The 21633-nt window shown below is 51.1% G+C and overlaps 6 protein-coding genes across 6 annotated transcripts; 3 read left to right on the top strand and 3 right to left on the bottom strand.

Moving 5' to 3' along the window:
- Positions 1-3189: 3189 nt before the first annotated feature.
- Positions 3190-3801, bottom strand: VC83_08234 (uncharacterized protein; the record flags this gene model as incomplete). The annotated part of the gene is made up of 2 exons (XM_024471790.1): positions 3190-3332; positions 3636-3801. The coding sequence occupies 2 exons, from the start codon at positions 3799-3801 to the stop codon at positions 3190-3192; spliced, it is 309 nt and encodes a 102-aa protein (XP_024320594.1).
- An 878-nt stretch (positions 3802-4679) lies between these two features.
- VC83_08233 (uncharacterized protein) lies at positions 4680-6985 on the bottom strand. The gene is made up of 2 exons (XM_024471789.1): positions 6613-6985; positions 4680-6563 (listed from the first exon to the last, which is right to left on the bottom strand). The coding sequence occupies exons 1-2, from the start codon at positions 6768-6770 to the stop codon at positions 5087-5089; spliced, it is 1635 nt and encodes a 544-aa protein (XP_024320588.1). The 5' UTR covers positions 6771-6985; the 3' UTR covers positions 4680-5086.
- Positions 6986-7129: 144 nt separating this feature from the next.
- Positions 7130-10101, top strand: APL4 (clathrin associated protein complex large subunit). Its single transcript, XM_024471788.1, has 4 exons — positions 7130-7316; positions 7368-7491; positions 7550-9824; positions 9893-10101. The coding sequence occupies exons 1-4, from the start codon at positions 7307-7309 to the stop codon at positions 9977-9979; spliced, it is 2496 nt and encodes an 831-aa protein (XP_024320570.1). The 5' UTR covers positions 7130-7306; the 3' UTR covers positions 9980-10101.
- Positions 10102-10116: 15 nt separating this feature from the next.
- On the bottom strand, positions 10117-13619 carry VC83_08231 (uncharacterized protein). Its single transcript, XM_024471787.1, has one exon. It carries the CDS (start codon positions 12854-12856, stop codon positions 10988-10990), a length of 1869 nt encoding a protein of 622 aa, XP_024320572.1. The 5' UTR covers positions 12857-13619; the 3' UTR covers positions 10117-10987.
- A 4055-nt stretch (positions 13620-17674) lies between these two features.
- VC83_08230 (uncharacterized protein) lies at positions 17675-18500 on the top strand (the record flags this gene model as incomplete). Its single annotated transcript, XM_024471786.1, has 4 exons — positions 17675-17907; positions 17985-18163; positions 18221-18399; positions 18453-18500. 4 exons carry the CDS (start codon positions 17675-17677, stop codon positions 18498-18500), a joined length of 639 nt encoding a protein of 212 aa, XP_024320571.1.
- Positions 18501-19963: 1463 nt separating this feature from the next.
- On the top strand, positions 19964-21022 carry VC83_08229 (uncharacterized protein; the record flags this gene model as incomplete). Its single annotated transcript, XM_024471785.1, has 3 exons — positions 19964-20334; positions 20383-20682; positions 20731-21022. The coding sequence occupies exons 1-3, from the start codon at positions 20186-20188 to the stop codon at positions 21020-21022; spliced, it is 741 nt and encodes a 246-aa protein (XP_024320638.1). The 5' UTR covers positions 19964-20185.
- Between the last annotated feature and the right edge of the window lie 611 nt (positions 21023-21633).

The raw sequence follows: 21633 nt of genomic DNA, 5'->3' as shown, positions 1-21633 counted from the left end.
AAAGGATCTCCCGAAGATCTACACCACGGTCACAGATCCCTTATGAGAAGGTGCACCTAGACCTTATCCAGATGCCAGAAGCGTACGATGGTAGCACACAGGCCCTACACTTACAGTGTGATTTCTGCCGCATGAACCATGTCTACACCATTAAAGACAAGAGGCAAGGCACAGTCCTACAAACAATTAAGGACTTTGTAAGCTACGTACGGAGACGATGGGGTTATAAGGGATGCAGGGATTGCAGATGAAGGATACGAAGTGCAGCTTACACCCCCATACACTGCCGAACCAAACGGTGGAATCGAACGTTCAGGCCGTACGATAATCACACGCTCACAAGCTTTAAAGGAAGCAGGCAACCTACCACAAGGAATTTGGCCTGAAATATTTCAGACTGCAGGTTACCTTATAAACCGGTCTCCATCATCTGTCATTAATGATGAGACTCCGTACGGACTTCTACTCCAGTCCCTACCCTCACAGCTTCAAAAGCCAGAGCTTACTAAGCCCTTACTCTCTCATATCCGCGCCTATGGATGTAGAGCCTACGCACTCCTCCTTAAGCAACCAAAGCTAAAGAGGATAGAGAGGAATGCCCAAATAGGCTATCTTATTGGCTACAACTCTACAAACATCTTTAGAATATGGGTTCCAAATCTTAAGAGGGTTATAGTAACCAGGGATGTTACTTTTGACGAGACAAAGGTGTATGATCCATTGTACGAAGCTACAGTTGTAGAATTGGAGCTCCAAAAGACAGTCCAGGTTATTGAACTTCCTGACCTTTTAGAAAAGGAAGGAGAGGAATATGAAGAGGAGCGCGCAGCTCTACAACCTCTACAAGAAACATCAACTCCGTACGCGGCGGAAACAACAGATACAGCTCTTCAACAAGAGGAAGCAGTAGAGATAGAACCTCAAAATGAAGAGCCTCAACTCCAGAAACCTGAATGACACTAGAGCGTTCAGAAGACAGCGTACGGAGACATGACATCTACCTTGCAACCATTGCACACCCAGAAGCAAGGATAAGCCAGCACCAAGCTTTCATCGTTGGTACAGAGTTCCAGAAACGTAAGATACATCGTACGGAGCTCACTGCTGCACCGAAGTATTGGAACCAGCTTTAGAACCACCCTCATAGGCTTGGTTTCAAAGCTGCGGCGGAAAAGGAAATAACAGACCTTCAGAAGCAAGACACCTTTAAATCGATGCCAGACAGCACTGTACGGAGTTTTGTCATTCCACTAATGTGGGTATTTACCTACAAATTTGACGATAATGGCTACCTTGTCAAATACAAGGCTAGACTTGTAGTAAGAGGGGACCTACAACGCTATTCAATACATGATGAGACGTATGCAGCAACACTTGCTTCAAAGACCTTTCGAGCTTTAATGGCTATTACAGCCTACTTCGATTTGGATACTGAACAATTAGATGCAGTAAACGCCTTTACAAACAGCTGAATTGACGAGGAGGTCTATGTACGGTGTGCTGACAGTTATTAGGAGCAAGGACAATGCTGGAAACTCAACAGAGCCTTATATGGACTCCGACGGTCACCACTCCTATGGTTCTGCGACTTTTCAGATACACTGAAGAAGCTAGGCCTCGTACAGGTCCCAGAAGCCCAGTGCCTATTCGTCTCATCTACAATCATTGTGTTCTTCTATGTAGATGATATCTGCATTCTAAGCCACCCCTACCATAAGGCAGAAGCAACAGAGTTCCGTACGAAACTCATGGAAGCCTATGAATTCCACGAAATAGGAGAACTTGAATGGTTCTTAGGAATAAGAATTATAAGAGACCGGACAGGGAGAACACTCTAACGACTACGTACGTAGTAACGCTATTGTCGAAAACAGTTAAGGTTCCAATGGTTAATGACAATCTCACTCCATATGATGGGCAAGCACAGAAACAGCAAATCCACCTATATCAACAGAAAGTAGGATCTACCAACTACGCTGCAGTGGTTACAAGACCAGATATATCCCGTACGGTGCAGAAATTATCTGAATACCTTGTTAACCCAGGACCAGACCACATGGCAGCAGTCGATCGACTTATACTCTATCTAAAGGAGACGAAACATCTAGCCCTCCAGTACGGACCAAAGATAAATACACCACGCTTCCAATGCTCTAGTGATGCTTCGTATGCAGATTGCGAAGCTACAAGAAAGAGTACAGAAGGGTATCTCTTCACACTCTTTGGAGGAGCAATTGACTGGCGCTGTACAAAGCAGAAAACCATATCAACCTCAACTACAAAGCTGAGCTTCTAGCTCTATCACATAGTACAAAACAGCTCTATTGGTGGCAGCGATTTTTCTCAACTATCAAACTTGATCTTAATGAGAAGTTCACTCTACAATGTGACAATATGCAGACCATACGGCTCTTACTCAAAGAGTCCCCGAAGCTAGTTACAAAACTCAAGCATATTGATATTCACTCCCACTGGCTAAGACAGGAGGTAGAGAGACGCAATCTCGATATCAAGTGGATAGCTACATACGAGATGCCAGCAGACGGGTTTACAAAAGCCCTACCACGCCAAAGACACGAGGAGTTTATTAACCATTTAAACCTTGTGGACATAAAGCACCTCCTATAGGAGTGCTTACTTAAGAGCACAACTCTGTATGAAGCAGTGGCTACCTTTGTACCTCGGAAACGAGCCCCCTAGATCACAAGATCTAGATTTCTACTTCACCAACTGAAAAGTGAGGCAATACAAGAACAGGAGACTGATGAGCTCCGTACGAACATAGAACTCTCAGAATCACCAAGCCGCCTACAGTTACACCCAGTTTCACTATGCGTTCTTATTTCAACTTTCCCAATGGAATACCTTGGGACCTAACAAATATACACTCTTTTTCGACAGTTTCATAGATCCGTACGAGCTAGATACAACATGCATGCGGATTTCATCATATTTTTTTTCAAAATACAAAACCCATTTCAACAAAAGGGGGGAAATCAGGGGTAACAAGGGAAATCCCTGACTTTTACCATATAAAAACAGGAGAATCCCTGACTTTTCATACATTTACACTTACGTACGGAACTGTCACAAGAATGGCACAAAAATCACCAAGAAATCCATTGCCATTTCTGTCTATCTATACAAGAAAAACCCAAGCACCACAAGTCCGTACATCCAAATCCCTACTTAAACAGCATTCCTACCACCATTTCTCTGCGCAGCCTCAAGCGCCAACTTCCGCGCATGGGCCCGAGTCCCAGCACGTTCTCCAGGACGAGGAGTGTCATCCTTCGGAGGAGGGGTGGGCTCCCGATCATCTTGGGAGGAATCTATAAGTGTTAGCTCGTACGGACTCATAAGAACACAAAAAGGTGCATAAGTCAACAGGGAAGGGAAGTACTCACGAAGAGAGCAGGCTGCGGCCTGGTGTTTCATGACACAGGAAGCACAGGCACCACCCTGCACATTCCCAAAGGATATGCAAAGAAGGGAACCTGCTGAGATCCCTCTTCTACGTACGCAGCATCACACTGCTCACAACCCATTGATCTCACCTGGGAGACCTGAGCGACATTCTCTCCCGCTGCCTGGATGTAGAACCCTGCAATTTCTTGCGGGTGTTCAAGGCGAACATTCCCAGGGGTCCCCGTACGGGACAGTCGTGTACACCCGAGGTGCCAATATAGGCAGAGGACGGGGCAGGGACTCCCGGGCAGCAGGAGGAAGGTAAATGTGGATGTTGGCATCCACAAAGACCTCGCTTAGGTCTTCCACAAAGACCTGTCCAACAGCAGGCATCTTGTCTGCCGACAAGAAGAGAGAAGTATGGTGGGGTGTGGGGATTCGTGGGAAAGGATAGGGTATGTGTGGTAGGCAGGGGCAGATGGAAGAAAGATGGAAGATCCGAACCGAAGTGGCCAGAAATGAGTCACTAGGCGTAGATGTGAATCATCGGGCGTACGTGACTGACGTACTATTATCACCAGCCCAGGTATAACCACCCCTTTTTTTCCCGAGTTCCTCATATTACAATTTGAGGCTCCTATGGGGATACAATTTAACATTTAGTTGGGGGGTTTGGTCACCGCATCATTTTGGCGCTTTCGCTTGTTTGGCGCTTTCGCTATACATGTACGTTAGATTAATATATATTTGGTTTCCTTTTCTACTATACTAGATAATTACTTAGGCCACGTGATTCTAACATCATGTGATAATCATGAATATTCATGATTATTATGATTATTTGTGCTAACTCTGCTGTTAAGTCGATTAGTATGTGTAACAACCATCCTAGGGCAAATAACACCCATTATAAACCCAGTTTCGTTAAAGTTATAGAATTGTAATCCTAAATCCCATATTTCGCCTGTATATTTTCCACTAGCTAGAACCATCCTCTAATAAGCTTAACATAAGGCCCTTTGAAAGTTGTAAACGTAATTGAAACGCGTCTTTAACTCTAGATGTCGTTGTACAAATCGATGTGCCTAGAGCTTTCTAACACGTTGTCTTCCTCGAGATTCTAGAATCAAATTTGCCATATCTTCCACATTAGCTAGCTAGGGCACAAATCCTCTTTCATCCTTATCTAATATGTATCGAAGAAGTGATATTTCCTCTAAGTCGGTCAAATTTTAAGCTACTAGTCGATAATTACATCGAGAAGGTCGGCTGGTCATTCGAGCACGTAGTGTAGTTTGAGGGACTTCGTAGCGTTTAGCAGCTGCTCGACAGCTTAGTTTTTTCGTAGAGGTTTGAATAGCTTCCATTGCTATAATAATACGAGCTTCTTTAGTTAGAACAGACATATTAAACAAAAAAATCGCGTGTTTAAGTTGATGGGTTGGGAATTAGCGAAAAATGCGCCGCATGCTGATATGCGCCGCATGCTGATAAACCACGTTAGTTTAATATATTTTCATAAAATAACGGAGATATTGAAAATTCAATGGAGAGTTGAGTGAGTTATATGTAATCATGGATTTTGCCATACAAGAAGCAAATCTAATAATCCCATCTAGAATATCAAAGGGGGTATGGGGTATCGTATTTTCAAAACTAAAACAGGCAACTTATAGGCCTACACAAGAACATAGAGTGAGCAGATCATGCTCAGTCCCAAAATCATCGAGCTCCAGAACGCTGCATTATTCAAGACTCTCCTCCCCTTGCTCCACTTCGTGCGTTGTATCATAACGATAGGCAGCTGGCTCATCTGTGCCAGAAACCCATAGCCGCGGATCTTCTTCGTAATGCAGGCCATCACGATCTCGTGCCCGATGGCTGAGATAAGGAAGGTTATGAGGGTCGCCATGGGCTTGCCAATGTGTGGTACCGACGCAATGTACACGTGCCGCCGGAAGAAGTGGTGCACGGGGATATTCCACTCGCGACTGAACTCGAGCCAATCTGTGCTATTCCACCAGTCACTATAGAAGTGGCGGTCGGCGAAGCGGGTCATCTCGGCGAAGGCGCCAAGGGCGTACTCGAAGATGACGAGGAAGACGAGGAGGAGGGTGATCATGAATGGAAAGAGGAGCTGGCTTATTGTCTCAGCGAGCACAAGGAGGGTTTCGGAGGCTGATGTTGCCTCTCGGATGCGCGGGCCTGAATTTTGAAGGACGGGAACAATGAATTCCTCGGACGTGATGGTGAGTAGGAAGATGACACCGAAGACTGCTAGGATCTTGTAGGCGAGTTGGTCCCAGCGGATGCGGGATGTGCGTGGGTATTCGAGCTCGTAGCAGAGAGTTGGGCAGAAGAGGAAATCAATAAAGTTTCTCCATGTGAGGTTCTTGGGGTAGGCTTGGTTGCCGAGAGGGGATACGAGCTCGCGGGCCAAGTCCTCACGCAGGGAAGATAAATCCGGTTTCTGGTCAGAGATATCGGGGAAAAACCCCTTGTCGTCAGCTGAGATGGGCCCCCGGGGGTATTGGTATGCGGGCTCTTTAGAGGCTGTGGACGGCTTGTCAAGTTCCTTGAGGCGTCGTTCGGCCTCGCTGAGGTGGCCGTTGTAGAAGACATAGGAATGCATCTTCATTAGGAGCGTTAGAGTGTGGAGAACAAGGAAAACCTGAGCAGTCCACGTCCACTCGAAGTGAAAAGGCACGGCAATCCATATCGAGAACCATGCAGCTTCGAACAGGCTCTGGATGATAATTCCGGTATTCTTCCACCTAAGTATGTCGAAGCTCCGGAACAGACGGTGTAGCGGTAGCGACATGCACATAGTTGCGGACATGAAAAAGTCCGCAACCGCCAATTCCCACGTCTTAATTGTGAACAGCTGCCATATTTCGTGTCTGAAAGGATTGCCAGTATCCTTCATGTTTCTCGCCATAGTGGTAATGGCCATGATTGCCAGGCCAATCCAAAACAGGACAAAGAATCCTTGGAAATCTCGATAATCGCTGTCGGGGTCGAAATGTGACACTCTGGATGCATACTCTATGGTTGGGAAGAGGCGCCGGCGGACGTCTGCTCTGGCTTGTTTTCGTGTGCTCGATACGACCTGGACGGAGGGAGGGGCATCTGACGGAACGGGCGTGGAACGACCACTGTGGACAAATGAGCACCTGGGCATGGTTTCCTCGGAGCGAAAGTTACCTTGTGTGTGAAGAGATTGAGCCTGTCTCCGCGGTCTCCATTGTCATGGATTCTGTACTTTTTATGCGTAAGACCTGCGGATTGGCCGGCTTGCCCAGTCGAGGCCGCACAGTGCTTTCGTGGTCTCCATTGATATGTGCTCTGGCCGTGGAAGCCATTTTATGATACAAAGAGAGGTGCTTGTTAAATAGCGCGTCCTGTCTCTAGCCACAGTGGAATGGCCAAATCATCAAATACTTTTGCCGCCCCTCAACCGTAACGTACGGTATAGTAAGCAGCGTGTTTATGACGAGCTTGACCGATAATTGTGTTGGGAAGGAAGAATCAATGGTCCATGTGAAGACAGATAGTTGAATGAAGAAGAATAGAACAGCTGTTATAGCTGATAGATGGGGGTGGTGAGCGAATATTCCTCTTAGTGGAGTATGTGGCGCATCGGCATTGTTGAGCCACAACCTCCGAGCCTCACCAATTGGCTGCTTTAGTATGCAACCCCAATGTTTCGCTGTGGTCCATCCCCCACAAGCGAAAGGTGTTGCTCCCTATGATCGCCTGGGGAAACTTCACTTTCTACGCACTTTACGGCCTTTCTATTTACAAATGATAGTTTAATCAACACGGCGAAGACGACCCGGACCTTATCTGCTAGAGGAGAACTGACTTACGCCCCAGACCGGGGTCTTCACAAGCCAGGATGAGTTCTTGTAGGCAACGAGTTGCCCCTCGCTCTGAGGTTGAAGCTGACAAGTACCTAGTGAAGCAGTTCATTCGGAATGTTCGCGCGTCGAAAACAATCGCCGACGAGCGTGCCGTGGTTCAGAAGGAGAGTGCAGCTATCCGCGCGAGCTTCAGGGAGGAAAGCGGAGACCACAATGTTCGGTTCGTTGCTCTTGATGAGCCTCCATAGGGACGAGAGCTGACTCAAATCATCGTACAGAAGGAACAATGTAGCCAAATTATTATACCTCTTTACCCTCGGCGAGCGGACACATTTCGGACAGATCGAATGCCTCAAGCTGCTGGCCTCCCCTCGATTCGCGGACAAACGATTGGGATACCTAGGAACGATGCTGCTTTTGGATGAGAACCAGGAGGTTCTGACGCTCGTCACAAACTCCTTGAAGAACGACCTGAACCACTCGAACCAATACGTTGTTGGGCTGGCTCTGTGCACCCTCGGAAATATTGCGTCAGTTGAGATGTCAAGAGATTTATTCCCCGAGATCGAGACCCTCATTTCAACAGCGAACCCATACATTCGGAGGAAAGCGGCCCTATGCGCAATGCGGATTTGCCGAAAGGTCCCCGATTTACAAGAGAATTTCGTTGATAAAGCTGCCAACCTCCTTTCAGACCGCAACCATGGCGTGTTGCTGTGTGGCTTGACCTTGGTTACCAGCCTTTGCGAGGCTGATGAGGCCGAGGGCGGTGAGGAGGGAATCGTTGAGAAGTTCCGACCGCTCAGTGGACAACTGGTACGGACTTTGAAAGGACTGGCCAGCTCTGGATATTCCCCTGAGCACGACGTTACAGGCATCACCGACCCCTTCCTACAAGTTAAGATTCTACAGCTCCTGAGGGTTCTGGGACACGGCGATGTGCAGACGAGCGAGCATATCAACGACATCCTGGCACAAGTCGCAACCAACACAGATTCTACAAAGAACGTTGGAAACTCTATCCTTTATGAAGCCGTTTTAACTATTCTCGATATCGAGGCCGACTCAGGACTTCGCGTCCTTGGTGTTAATATCCTCGGAAAGTTTTTGGCGAATAGGGACAACAACATCCGTTATGTGGCACTCAATACTCTTATTAAAGTCGTGGCGATCGAGCCCAACGCCGTCCAAAGACATCGCAACACCATTTTGGAGTGCTTGCGTGATCCCGATATTAGTATTAGAAGGCGAGCTCTCGATTTGAGTTTCACGCTTATCAACGAGAGTAACGTCAGGGTGCTCATTAGGGAACTACTCGCTTTCTTGGAGGTTGCAGACAATGAGTTTAAGCCGATCATGACTAGCCAGATTGGTATCGCCGCAGATAGGTTCTCGCCATCGAAGAGGTGGCACGTGGATACGATGCTTCGTGTTCTCTCGCTCGCTGGAAGCTACGTCAAGGAGCAGATTTTGTCCTCGTTCATCCGACTCGTTGCTACAACTCCAGACCTACAGCAATACGTTGTGCAAAAACTATACACTGCGCTAAGGAAAGACATCACCCAAGAGGGCCTCACATTAGGAGGAGCATGGTGCATTGGCGAGTTCGCCGATCTCCTTCTGAAGGGCGACAACTACGAGGAAGCCGAGCTAGTCCAGGAAGTCAAGGAGGGCGAGGTGATCGACCTCTTCTCGACCATCCTCAACAGCAGCTACGCCACCCAATCCGCAAACGAATACATCATCACGGCCCTCATGAAGCTCTCAACGCGCTTCACCGAGGCCGCCCAGATCGACAGGATCCGCCGCATCCTCGCGGGCCACTCGCGCAGTCTCGACGTCGAAGTCCAGCAACGCGCAGTCGAGTACGGCAACCTCTTCGCGCACGACGCTATCCGTCGCGGCGTGCTCGAGAAGATGCCTCCGCCGCAGATCAAGGAGGAATCGCGCGTGCTCGGCGAGGCTACCAAGAAGCCCAAGAAGAGCGCGGCTGCTGCTAACCGCCGCTCCGCGCCCGCCAAGAAGAACGCCAGCGAGGACCTGCTTTTCGACCTCATGGGCGATGATAGCGGTGCGCCACAGGCCGACCTAGGTGCCGCGATGGTCGGCCAACAGAACACTGACCTCCTCGCTGATATCCTCGGCGGGACTACCTCGCTTGCGCCGTCCGCGAAGTCCGGCAGCAACGTCAACGACATCAGGAACCTCTTCGGCGCGTCCAGCACGACATCACCCATCGTCCAAAACACCCCCGACATGTTCTCGAGCATGTCTCCCGCCCCAACGGCGCCATCGCCACAACCCGCCGGCGTACTGCCATGCTACTCCAAGAACGACCTCAACGTGACGCTGCAAGTGCAGCGCAACGCCGAGGGCGTGGTGCTAGTAACCGCGCGCTTCGCGAACGCGTCGTTCACGGATAGAAAGTCCGGCGTTGGACTGCAGGCTGCGGTGCCGAAGACGCAGAAACTGGCGCTGAATGCGATTACGAGTGGGGAGTTGGGGCCGGGGCAGGAGGCGACGCAGAGTATGCGGATTACGGGGAGTAAAGGGGTGAGTCTTGATTATTCCTTTCTGTTTTCTACTGGTTGAGGGTTATGCTAACGATTGGGGTGTTTTAGCCGTTGCGGTTGAGGCTGAAGATTTCGTATGCTACGCCTGCGTTGGGGAGTTTGGTGGAGCAGGTGGATTGGTCGGAGCCGAGGTAGAGTGGGTGAAGGAATGGAAGGATTGGATGTTGCATTGAGCGTTTTGAAGGGATGGTTGTGTAGATTTGGATTTGGGGATGTGCTGTGAGAGGGCAGGTGGGCATGTCAAGATGGTAAGGGAGGGAAGGGGGGGGGTGGGGGGGGGGACATCTAAAATATTAAGCATAAACCTCGAGTATAATATGAGCGAGGGACTACAGATTGCGTGATGCTGTGTATGTGGCGAGGTAGTAGACAGAGCCAAGGTTATTTCGAACATGGACGAGTTCTCACGAAACTTAATCAGGACCAAAATTACTACAGAATGGATTTAATTTCGAGAGATAAATAGACAAGTCAAGTCCACATCCACTCACTTCTCTCTCTACCCCCGCCACCAACCACCTCTGTCTCCTTCCTCCACCAACTTCTTATCTCCTCCCCTCCACCTCCACCACCACTAAACAGCAAAAAAAGAGTTAACTACAAAAAAAAAGTCGAAAAAACTCATCAATACGACGCAAAAAACGGCCGTTAATAAGTTCATCAAACGGAAGGGTACCGATCTGGTCCAATCCCAATCCCAAGCCAATCCAAACGCCTTCCTACCCACCCATCCCATCCGTCCATCCAATGCAAAAACAAAGCGAGAGAAAATGCCACGCTGTGGCTCTCCGTCCAATCCCTCCTGTCCCGTGTCCGTTCCCAGTGCGTGTGTGTGTGTGCTGCGCCATGCTGCGTCGTGCTGTGCCGCCGCTGCTGCCTGTTGCTCGTCGTGAAAATGCTAGAATGAATAAAAAGGAAAACAAGTGGCGAAACAATACATAGTAATAAAAGGTAGTAGAGGTTTCGGCCGTTACTGCGTTATTTGTTGGATATACATGGGTTTGAATCGAAGAAATCGAAAAAAAACAAGTGCGAAAGAGATCAAATGCTCGGTCTCTCACTTTGTGGACTCGAAGGTCCGTCTCCACCGTTGATCCTCAGATCCCGACTCGGCAGAAGAAGACCCAGGAAAGAAGCCAGCTCCTACGCATACGCAGCAGCAGCTTCTCCCCGTCGTGACTGCGGATAGTAATCCGTGGTCTGTCCGGGGCGATAATATTCGCCATAAGTGACATCCTCCGGGCGAAACGCAGGCGCGTACTTGACCTCGCCAAAGAACGATCCGCCGCCCGGGCTAGACTGCTGCTGCACACCCCTCGGGACGTCACGCTTTGATCTCGGCGGCGCGTCGTCGGTGGGGGGTGCGTAGTAGGTCGGTGCGCGGGAGCTGCCGCGAGCGGATGAGCTAGCTCGGGCAGACGATGTGCTGGAGCGGGTGAGGGGTGGGCGGTCAGGAACGCGGGAGGGAGTGCCGCGGGGGCTTTCGCTGCGGTCGCGTCCTGATACAAAGGAGTCGTCGCGGAGAACCTTGCGATGAGAGGAGCGGGCGACAGGAACTGCGCGAGACTTTTCCACGACGTATCGCTTTTGGGTGCCAGTCTGGATGGGGGGGCTGGTGCGTGGGGCCCGCGAGGGGCTGGCGTAGCGGACGTGACCGTCAGAGTCGGAGTCGGAGGAGTCGGAGGAGGGGGGGTAATATTCGGTTTGGGCGCGATGGGGTCGAGGTTTCTCGCCGTTGAAGGTTGCGGCGCGTGGGAGGGGTGGTGGGGGCACGGCCAAAGCGGGCGAGCGGCGAGTGTAGTCTGATTGTATTGTTTGGGCGCGCTGGGGTTCCTTGCGGCGTGGTTCGGCAACGAGAGGGGGCGCCGAGGAATGAGATTGGAGAGAAGGTTTGCGGGAGGAGGGGTCAGCGGTGATGATGTAGGGCTCGTTTCCTAGGGGGATGCGTGGGGGGAGAGCGTCAGAAGGTCGGCGAGAGCGAGGGCGGGCAGAGGAGCGGCGGGAATCGTCCTCCGAGTCGGCCTCGATGTAGGTTTGTGGGGGCGGAACTGGGTAACGCGTGGCGTACGGCGGAGAGTGGTATGTCTCCGAGCGCCGGATGGTTGGGGGACGGAACTCAGCCTCGGGGCTCTTCCCCTTTGACTTCGACTTCAGAATGTACTGCGCGGCACTCTCGTTGGTCTGTTGGAGTTTGCGTGTACGTTCGGTGACGATAAACTCGTTGGTCTCGCCGCCCTTCATGGTGACGCGGATCTTGTCGTCGGACCTTTTGCCCGAGCGACGCTCGGAGCGCGGTGACGGGAATTCGTCGGAGTGGTCCCCGTCAACGATGAAGGGTGTGCGGCGGCTGCTCGTCTTCTCCTCGACGCCCTTCCTGCGCTCCTTGTCGCGCGACTTCTTCGACGCGCTCAGGTTCTTCTTGTTGAGGTCCTTCTCTCGGCGCTGGCGCTCACGCTCCTCGCCGAGTCTCTGGTGCCTCTCGTCTTCCCTTGAGGGCGCCTTCCGGTCCTCGTAACTCGCCGCTTTCCTTGCGGACCTGGGTCCCGATCCCACGTCGTACATCCTCGGTGGCAGGTCATCTTCAAACGATGCAGGCCTCGCGGTCGCATACACCCTGACGGGTGATGGCGCCCTTGAAGTCTTAAACCTCGACAACCTCGGCTCCGCTGTCCTGACCTCGTAATCGAACACAGGGGGGTTATGGGTTTGCGGTGACGATCTCGCGCTCTGCGGACTGCTCTTGGGTGCCTGCGACCTCAGTGTATCCCGGAAAACGAACATCCTCATCTTCTCATCGTATTCGGTGCGCTTGGTGTCATCGGTGAGGAGCTCGTAGGCCTGTTGTACCTTCTGGAACTCATCCTGCTTCTGGGCCTTCAGGGTCGGGTCCTGCACCTTATCCGGATGGCACTTGAGCACGAGTTTCCTGTAGGCGCTCTTGACCTCTGAGATGGCGGCATCCTTGGCTACGCCGAGGGCCTTGTAGGGATCGGGGGGGAGAGGGAGAGACATCGAATGTGTGTGATTATAGTTGTGCTCGGAATCGGGCAGCCTGTTTTCGCTATCTCATCGCAGGTAGGGGTATCGATCGGTGTGGTCTTGAGGGGTTGGGAGACTTATCGAAGGGTGGCGGTATCGTATATGTCGATGGAGATAGTTGAGATGGGTGGTTATAGGGATGGTCGTGTGTAGGTGTAGATGTGTTGTTGAAGTGAAGGAGTACAAAGGTCAATGAAGTGGCAAGAGTGAGCACTTATATGGGAGGCAAACAGACTGGCCGAGTCCCTGAATGAACGTCACTCAACGGTTCGGGCCAGGGCGGGCGTTTGTAAAGTGACAGATTCCGTCGGGGAGAGCGATGGAAGGGTGCTTGGTAAGCTATCGGAAGGGCGAATGGCCGATTGGAAGAGAGACTTAGTGAGCGATTAGGCGGGAATGAAGGCGAAAGGCGGGAAGATTTTCGCTAGAACGGGCGGCGGTGGCGATGAGGAATTACCGTATAAAGCTGACTATGGGAATGCGTCGTAATGAGTGGTGATGTGGTGATGTTGTGATGTTGTGATGTGGTGATTTGATGTGGTGATGTGGTAATGTGTTGACGGTGGTTTCGGCGATTTGGCGGGCTGCGGATGAATTGGGGCGGTATAGCAGGGTAAAAACGGACCAGCAGGAAACGATGATGTTGTTATTGTTGTTGTTATGGTTGTGAGGATGGTTGTGAGGATGGTAGGTGAGGGTCGGTGATGGTCGATGAGGGTCGGTGAGGGTCGGTGAGGGTCGGTGAGGATGGGTGAGGGTCGGTGAGGATGGGTGAGGATGGGTGAGGATGGTAGGTGAGGTAATGACGGCGAGGTTGATGATGCGGCCAGCGGGGTCGTTTGTGAGGTCTTGGATGTGGATGTGGATGTGGATGGATAGTCGTGATAGTCCCAAGACGACTCGAGCGGGTCATCCAAGAGCTGCCCCCCCGCGTTATTTGATAGTATCGAGTCCGTAGTATTTGACAGGAAAAGACGCAGACGTGGCGGTGAGGCAGTCGCCCACTGGTTTAGATGGTTTAGACGAGTTTCGAGTTTAGACGGGTTTAGACTGGCCTCGGCACTGGCTCCAGAATGTCTGCACTGACACCCAACTACCGGTCTAATGAGGCGAATCGCAGCGGATGATGTTCCTCTAGATCTCCAGATGATATGGGTCTGTATGCGGCAAGTAGCCAATTGACTCGCGACCTCAATTCCGCGCTGCTCGCTGCTGTCCGAAACCGCCCTGGCAGACGAGGGGATTGCTTGGGAGATTGCGTAGACCCTTTCTTTGGCCAAAGCTGCGACCAAGGTGAAGCGCAGCGCCCTGGTGGAGTGTGGGGTGGGGGAAGGGAAGGGAAGGGAAGGCACGAGGGGAACCGGGAGCCTGCCGCAGTTCGTTCGCTGAGCCGTACGGGGAATGAGGAAATGAGGAATGAGGAATGAGGAATGAGGAAAGGGAAGGGAATAGGGAATGGGAATGGGAATGGGAATAGGGAATGGGAATGGGAATAGGGAATGTGGGGGCTCAGGATTGATGATAGGCGGGGGGCTGGATTCAGGGCGGAAGGAGGAAGATATTATATCTCCTGCTTGCCCTCTCGTGCCTCTCCACCATAAACGGCCTCAAAACGACGTCGAAACTCATGGCAACCCCCATGCCGAAGTTGAAGGCGAGGCGTATCCCTTCCTCCCTTCCTCCCTTCCTCCCTTCCTCCCTTCCTCCCTTCCTCCCTTCCTCCCTTCCTCCCTTCCTCCCTTCCTCCCTTCCTCCCTTCCTCCCTTCCTCCCTTCCTCCCTTCCTCCCTTCCTCCCTTCCTCCCTTCCTCCCTTCCTCCCTTCCTCCCTTCCTCCCTTCCTCCCTTCCTCCCTTCCTCCCTTCCTCCCTTCCTCCCTTCCTCCCTTCCTCCCTTCCTCCCTTCCTCCCTTCCTCCCTTCCTCCCTTCCTCCCTTCCTCCCTTCCTCCCTTCCTCCCTTCCTCCCTTCCTCCCTTCCTCCCTTCCTCCCTTCCTCCCTTCCTCCCTTCCTCCCTTCCTCCCTTCCTCCCTTCCTCCCTTCCTCCCTTCCTCCCTCTCCTCCCTCTCCTCCCATCCATCCCACCAACGCCGACCCAGAACCCGGCTACTACTGCGCCCCCCTCCGCCCAGCGAACCGGTGACACGCAGCCGAACCACCACCGACCCTGCGTGCCCGCCGTCCTACCAGTGGTCGGCACCGTGGCACACACGCTACGCGCCGCGATGCGTGGGTTGTCCGCGGACGAATTAGCGGGGATGGTGAGGCGGGTCGTCACATCGATCGTGCAGGTTGTGCATTGTGCAGACCAACCACCTTGTGTGGGTGTGTGTGTCTCCTGTTCTTGTCTGTGGTGTGCTCGATGCGTTTGGTGCGGGGTTAAACCGCACCCCTCGACTGACTACCTAGTCGGTCGAGGGGTGCCGATTTAGGTACGCTTGACTACGCTGATGGTAAGTTATGCCTCACGATATAGCCAATTGCGGGAAGTGACGGCGCTGGGAGATGGAGCTGGCCGCAGAGGAGAGGACGACGTGACCTGTGGGGAGGGGGTGAAGGTGGGTTTACCGCAGAACTACTGACCTCACGATCCTCACGATGGCCTCGGTCAGCTCGGTCAGCTCGTACCCGTCTTCGTATACACAGAGAGAAGAGATATTACAGAGAAGACATACTCCCTACATACAAACCAACACAGCTGACTGTGGAGAGACAGTGGAGAAACGACGCGCAAGCCACAGCTCGACAAGTAACCCCGCGCTCGTACAGTACTGGCCCAGCCGAAGACATGTGGCGAGTGCCGGACATCGTCAGTGGCGCAGGCCCATGAAACATGAAACGCAATTCGCCACCTGTGCAGCTTCCCCTCCATCCTCCTCCTCTGAAACGATCCCATTCCGTGCTCGAACGTAAGGAACCTGGTGCGTGCGCACCCACACACCAACGACTCCCGACGTCTAGTCCGCAGCCAACAGACCCCCCCTTTTTGCTAATATCGAGGTGGCCGCAGGATGCAGCCATTCCTAGATCCCCTTTTCCAACGCCTGGGTAACGAGGAGGAGTGGTTTGGGATGGGGGGGAGCCCTGTGGGATTGGGGATTGGGGAGGGAAAAAAGGGGGGGGGTTAGAGCCTTGTCGGTTGAGGCTGGATCTGGCTTTTGGGAAGGGGGGTGTTGGGATGAGGCCTGAGTGGGTTAGGCGTGAGGTGGGATCGTTGGATGAGGCTTGAGTGGGTTAGGCGTAGATGTCAGCGTTGCGGGGCTGGGTTGGGTGTGAGATGTCATCTGGGGTTGAGGCTGGAGGGAGAAGGGATCGTGTGATGGGGCTATTTTGAGGTGGGATTGGAGAAGGCTACTGGATGAGGCTTGGGTGGATTGGGTTTGGAAAAGCGCTCATGGGGGGGAGTGGAGAGTGAGTTAGGCTTTGAGGCTCGAGGAAGGTTGTTTTGAGAGACTTCTTGGGGATAAGGCTGAGTGAGTAGTTAGGCTTCACTCAAGCTCCATGGCGACGAGGTTCGAGGACTTTAGGCTTCCAGAAGATATCATGGATGAGGCACTAAGATGCCAGGCTTCGCTTAATCTTCATGAGAATGAGGCGCGAGGCTGCTCAAAGGCTATGGATCTCGGTGTGCCGTCGCTGAGCGATTAATAGTGAGGGAAATATGATAACCTCAGTATGGCGTCGGTGAGTGATTGGCAACGATGATAGCCAGATCAAACACGCCACATCCCCTTATTTCCCACGGTGTTTGTGTATCCTAAATCTAGAAAGGAACGGACGGACGGATTATCGATCCTGCCATCTTGAGTGTAAGGAAATGGCAGCGAGAGGAAGGCATGGTCATCGCTCCTTCCCCGTGAAGTTGCGCGCAGATCTCATACACCGTCTTGTGAAACTAGGAAAGTACGAACGGACGGATGAGAGCTGCTCTTGCCGTCCTAGAATGAAAGGTAATAGCGGAGAGAAAAAGGCACGGCCATCGCTACTTCCCTGTGAAGTTGCGGGCAGCCATACCCTCGCAAACGTAGACATGTGAAGGATGGCACAAATTATCGCGAGCGTGAAAAGTCTCGTACAGGGTCAGGGTAACATAGCAAAGGCGAAGGGTAGTTATGAAGAAGCTGAAGGAGATCTCTCACGTTTATGATGGCAGAGGCTGACGATGACGAGACTGTTGCGGAGAAGAAAGCAGTGGTGATGAGAAGAGAGCGGCGGTGACAGGGCGGGCTTGCCACGGGCATAGGCGTGGCGATACTCCCCTCGGTGTCGGTAACGTGAGTTGTGCCACACTTCCGTGATTTCTTTGTTGAGGATTCTGGGTGATCTGGCGGCTGATAGAGCCTCAAAGCTTACCTATTTCCCGCAGTGTGTGCTTACTTCACGACTCACTTCATGAGGCCCTGATACCGAAGCTGTGTCAGCCAGTTTCGTGATCCTCCGAATACTGGATCTTCCGATCCTAAAAGCTACGATTCCGAAGCTCTAGGGAACGGACCGAAACCAGGAGGGTTTCAGGATCCGAGCCACGAATAGGCACAGGAATAGAGCCCGTAGCCCGTAACAGTATATATAGTAGTTTGAATAGCTTCAATTATAAGAACATGCATTACAAAATTATCACTTCGTGCCCTACTGCTTCATGACTGTAATTTTCGGTTTATATTCTCTACCTACTGCCACGGATCCTACGGATATTGTTCAACAATATACCGCCTACCAAACTCCACATCACATCAACATAAAACCATCTACCCTCCCCACCACCTTCATCAAATCCATCTCCATCACTATCAACATGTCCACCCCACCTCCCCCCTCCCCCCCACCCCAAACCCACAGCGGCACCTGCCACTGCAGCCACATCCGCTCCAGCATCACCTCCACCCTCCCCTCCATCGTCAGCTGCGACTGCAGCATCTGCGTCCGTCGTGAGGCCCTAATCCAACGCGTCCCCGATGCTGATTTCCACCCCATCTCGCCCACCGCGGCGAGTCTCGAGGACAGGACGCATGGACTGATCGAGTGTCGGTTTAATACGATGGTGGCGAGGGATTATATCTGTCCCGTGTGTGGGATTTGTCCTGAAGAGCCACTTATCGATAAAGCTCGCAGATTCTTATTCACGCATACGACTTCTACCACGGCCATTTTTCTGCTTTCAACATCTCCACACACACAGTCCTGAACAGATGCAATGCGCTGAAGCGTATTTCAGCGTCAACACTGCCTGATACACTGCAATGGAACGCCCTGGCTCTTACCGAAGCCTCAGCGAGGTGCGGTCGTATGAGGCAGAGGAGATATCGCTAGGAGATGAAGAGGCAATGCTAACATTGGTGAGTGGATTTACATAGGGTTCAAAGATACAGTGATGCTGACACGGACGCCTTACTAGATGACCTGTATACCTTGGAGCAGCTGAAGGACCCGCGGATGAATATACGCATTGTAAGGCCGCTAGTTGATCCGTTGTATGATCCCCCAAAGTCCAACCTTCTGTCGCCCTCCAAGTCACTCCAGGTAATATATGCCTCACTGGGAATGCCTCTGTCCATTTAATCTAATAACGGAAGTGTATTGCTCCTCATCAGACCGTCTCTCCAAATCCACAGCCCAAATAACTGCCGCCTACCGCAACCGCTACGCCTCCTACCTCGCGGCCACTTTCAACATCAGCCTTGAAGCCGCCCAGTTGGAAACAGATTACCAGCTCGCACCTCGGCGAGCCTCCGAGTTTTCGGAGGCAGAGGCCCATCGAAGCTGATTTCCAAAGAGAGCTGCCACACAAAGGGATGATGCCTGAGCTGCTGTTGGGATTCGTTATGTTGATCGCTGTGTTTGCGTTTGCAGATTTGTATTTAGGGAATCAAAGGACAAGGAAGGTTGTTGGGGCGGAGTGGGAAGGCATCTGAGAGATGTAATATTGATTTTGGCTGTGCTCTTGGTTTCAAGTTCTTGAGTTGGTAAATTTGGCACTCTTTTCTAGGGCTCAGCTCTTCCAACGCCTCAAATCTACAGTAGCGTTCCCCTCTTACGGAATGGACATTTTCCCTTTAAAATAGCTTCGATCTTGAATTGGATTCATCTTCTATATTTCCGTAGCACCCGGCTCTGGCTTTGGTCTCCCTTTGCGTCACTTGAATTCCAGTTTAGGCTCCAACCAAGCCAAACTGGTTACGCCTGGCGTAATCTTTCACTCAAGGCAGCCTCGCACAGTTCTATCTCGCCAGATTATTCAACTTTAACACCCGCAAAGTTGTAAGCCTATTCTCAGGACAGGGATCCAGTAATGAATGTATGACCCATCGACAAAATTGAAAGCAGTTAACCCCTGTACCACTGAAGGCCGTTGAAGGACTCAGATTACCCAAGTTCCAAAGACCTGTGTGCTCCAGTAAATACCGTTTATAACACTCATCTGCGCCCTCAGCAACAAAATCCCAAAGCAGCTTGCCTTTCTCATATGGCACCGATCGCCCACATATCAACGTCCCTGGAATTGATTATGCGTCGACAAATACCTTGAACGCAATGCACTGGACACACCTACTCCTCTTGCTGCTCCTCTTCACTCAACCTTGCCTTCTGCAGCTTTCCTAAAGCATTTTGCGAGACTAAAATTCCCAATCTTTAGTAATCACTGACTATTAATAGGAGATTGTCAGACCTGAGATCTCGATGTACTATCCCGACGCAGTGAAATCATGCTATGCCGCGAACGAGCTGCTTGAAGTAGCAATCTGCCTCTACTGCTCCCAATTTCCTGGCTTGAAGTATCACGGTCCTGAGATGAACGCCGTATATTTGGGTGAGATAGGGATAACGAGGTGGTAGGGATGAGGTGGTGGAGGAGCCTGAACGTCTTCAGGGGACAAGTGCTGTTTCTCGTGTGTTGGATTTGTGTCTCTTCTAGGCATAATTTCCCAGATAAGCGCCTATACCGTTTTAAAATGCTCGCAATCTCGGCAATTAGACAGTAAAATCCCTCATAGCGATGCTAATTTTTGAGTGGTTTTGTGATCATTATCGGTGCACGCGCCAAGAAATGAGCATTTGAGGGATTTTTTACACTTCACGTCCATGATTGCTATTATCTCCATCTACATTTGACACATGACAATTGAGAGATAGCGTCCGTTGACAGGTTCGAAGGAGGACGGGACGAAATTTTGAAAGTACTTCGATTGTCGTGTGTTTCTCTCTGATACCGTAGAGCTATCAAATGCCACTTGAAGCGGATGCCATGAAGTGAGCTTCAGTTCTGCTTTTGTGTCTGTGGCTATTACTTCTCCAAGAAACTGGTATTATGTATAGGCTTTTGGTCAAAGATTTTGTAAACCAAACTATGGCGCAAGATGGGATTGCGACGTCCGAGGCTCTGAAGTACTTTCTTAATGGAGGACTTTCAATCGCTCTGGTACTGTTGGGAGGGTTATTTGCTGGCTTGACGCTGGCGTAAGTATTTTACCTTAACAGTCTGAATCACCTCTAATCCACTGCCAGATTCATGAGTCAAGATAAAGTCTATCTCCAAGCCATTGCGAAATCTGGAACCGGAAAGGAGAGACAGAATGCTCAGAAAGTCTTGGACATCCTTCAACGTGGAAGACATTGGGTTTTGGTTTCTCTTTTGTTAGGAAATGTCATCGCGAATGAAACTTTACCAATTGTCCTGGATCGTGACATAAAGGGTGGATTGTTTGCTGTTCTAGCTTCCTCAGTACTGATTATGATTTTTGGAGAGATCATCCCCCAGAGTATATGTGCCAAGTACGGATTAACTATTGGAGCCTGTTCATCGAGGTAGGTCCATTCATTCTTCATCCTAGGAGCCTTCTGACTGGTATGCAGATATGTGCTATGGGTGATGTATGGACTATTTCCAGTGGCATATCCCATTGCCGAACTCCTTGATCGCCTGCTAGGAGCAAACCATGGTCTTGTCTTCAACAGAGCTGGGCTAAAGACACTAGTCATGCTCCACGAAGGCCTGAATTTGTCACGGGGGTTTCGGAGACCGAGGTTGGGCACGGGGGTTTGGGTGCTTAATGTTAGGTATTTGGAGGGGGTGGAGGTGGAGAAGTTGGAGGTGAAGAGGGTGTTTGGGAGTCAGTTGTCTACGGTTAGTGTTGGGGGGGGGTGACGGGGGGGGAAGGAGGGGGCGGTTGGGGAGGGTGCGAATGGGGCCGATTAGCTTGAGGATTGAGAAGAGAATGGTGATTGAGTTATTTGAGGTCTGTAATGGAATAATGGCTTGGTGATTGCTTGTCGCTAGACTGAATTGTGCATCGGCTGAGTTCATGACGTGTGTGGTTGTGGGAAATCCAGAGGAGGAACAGGGGTCCATACAATGTTTCCACAGAACTACTATCGATATATATATGGTTCTTAACACCGTTAAAAATGAATATATGGAGATGAACGGGTCCTTCCCCTCTCTCAAACCCCCAAGACTTTCCGAATCTTCTGCTCTTCTGCTTCAAACTTAATACCAAGGCAGCTGCACGGTGTCATAAACCCGACCCATACCCCAAATACAAATTTACAGAGCCAAGTCTGACAACATGCCGGTTAATACGTCAATATAAAGGTCCGGCGCCGAGGGGGAAAAGGTTATTAACTAGTTGGGAAATGGAGGTTCCTAGTCAACAGCTCTGCTACACTGGGCAGTGGTTTGTCCGAGGCGAAGCAAAAGCAGGAACAGAATGGGTAGTAAAAAATCCGTGTTCAACTTCTATAAACTGGAAAAATTTG

Source organism: Pseudogymnoascus destructans, assembly GCF_001641265.1.
Source record: "Pseudogymnoascus destructans isolate 20631-21 unplaced genomic scaffold scaffold_25, whole genome shotgun sequence".
In the NCBI taxonomy this organism is placed as follows: domain Eukaryota; kingdom Fungi; phylum Ascomycota; class Leotiomycetes; order Thelebolales; family Thelebolaceae; genus Pseudogymnoascus; species Pseudogymnoascus destructans.
Note: the sequence above shows the minus strand (reverse complement) of the source record. Positions and strands in the feature narration are given on the sequence as shown.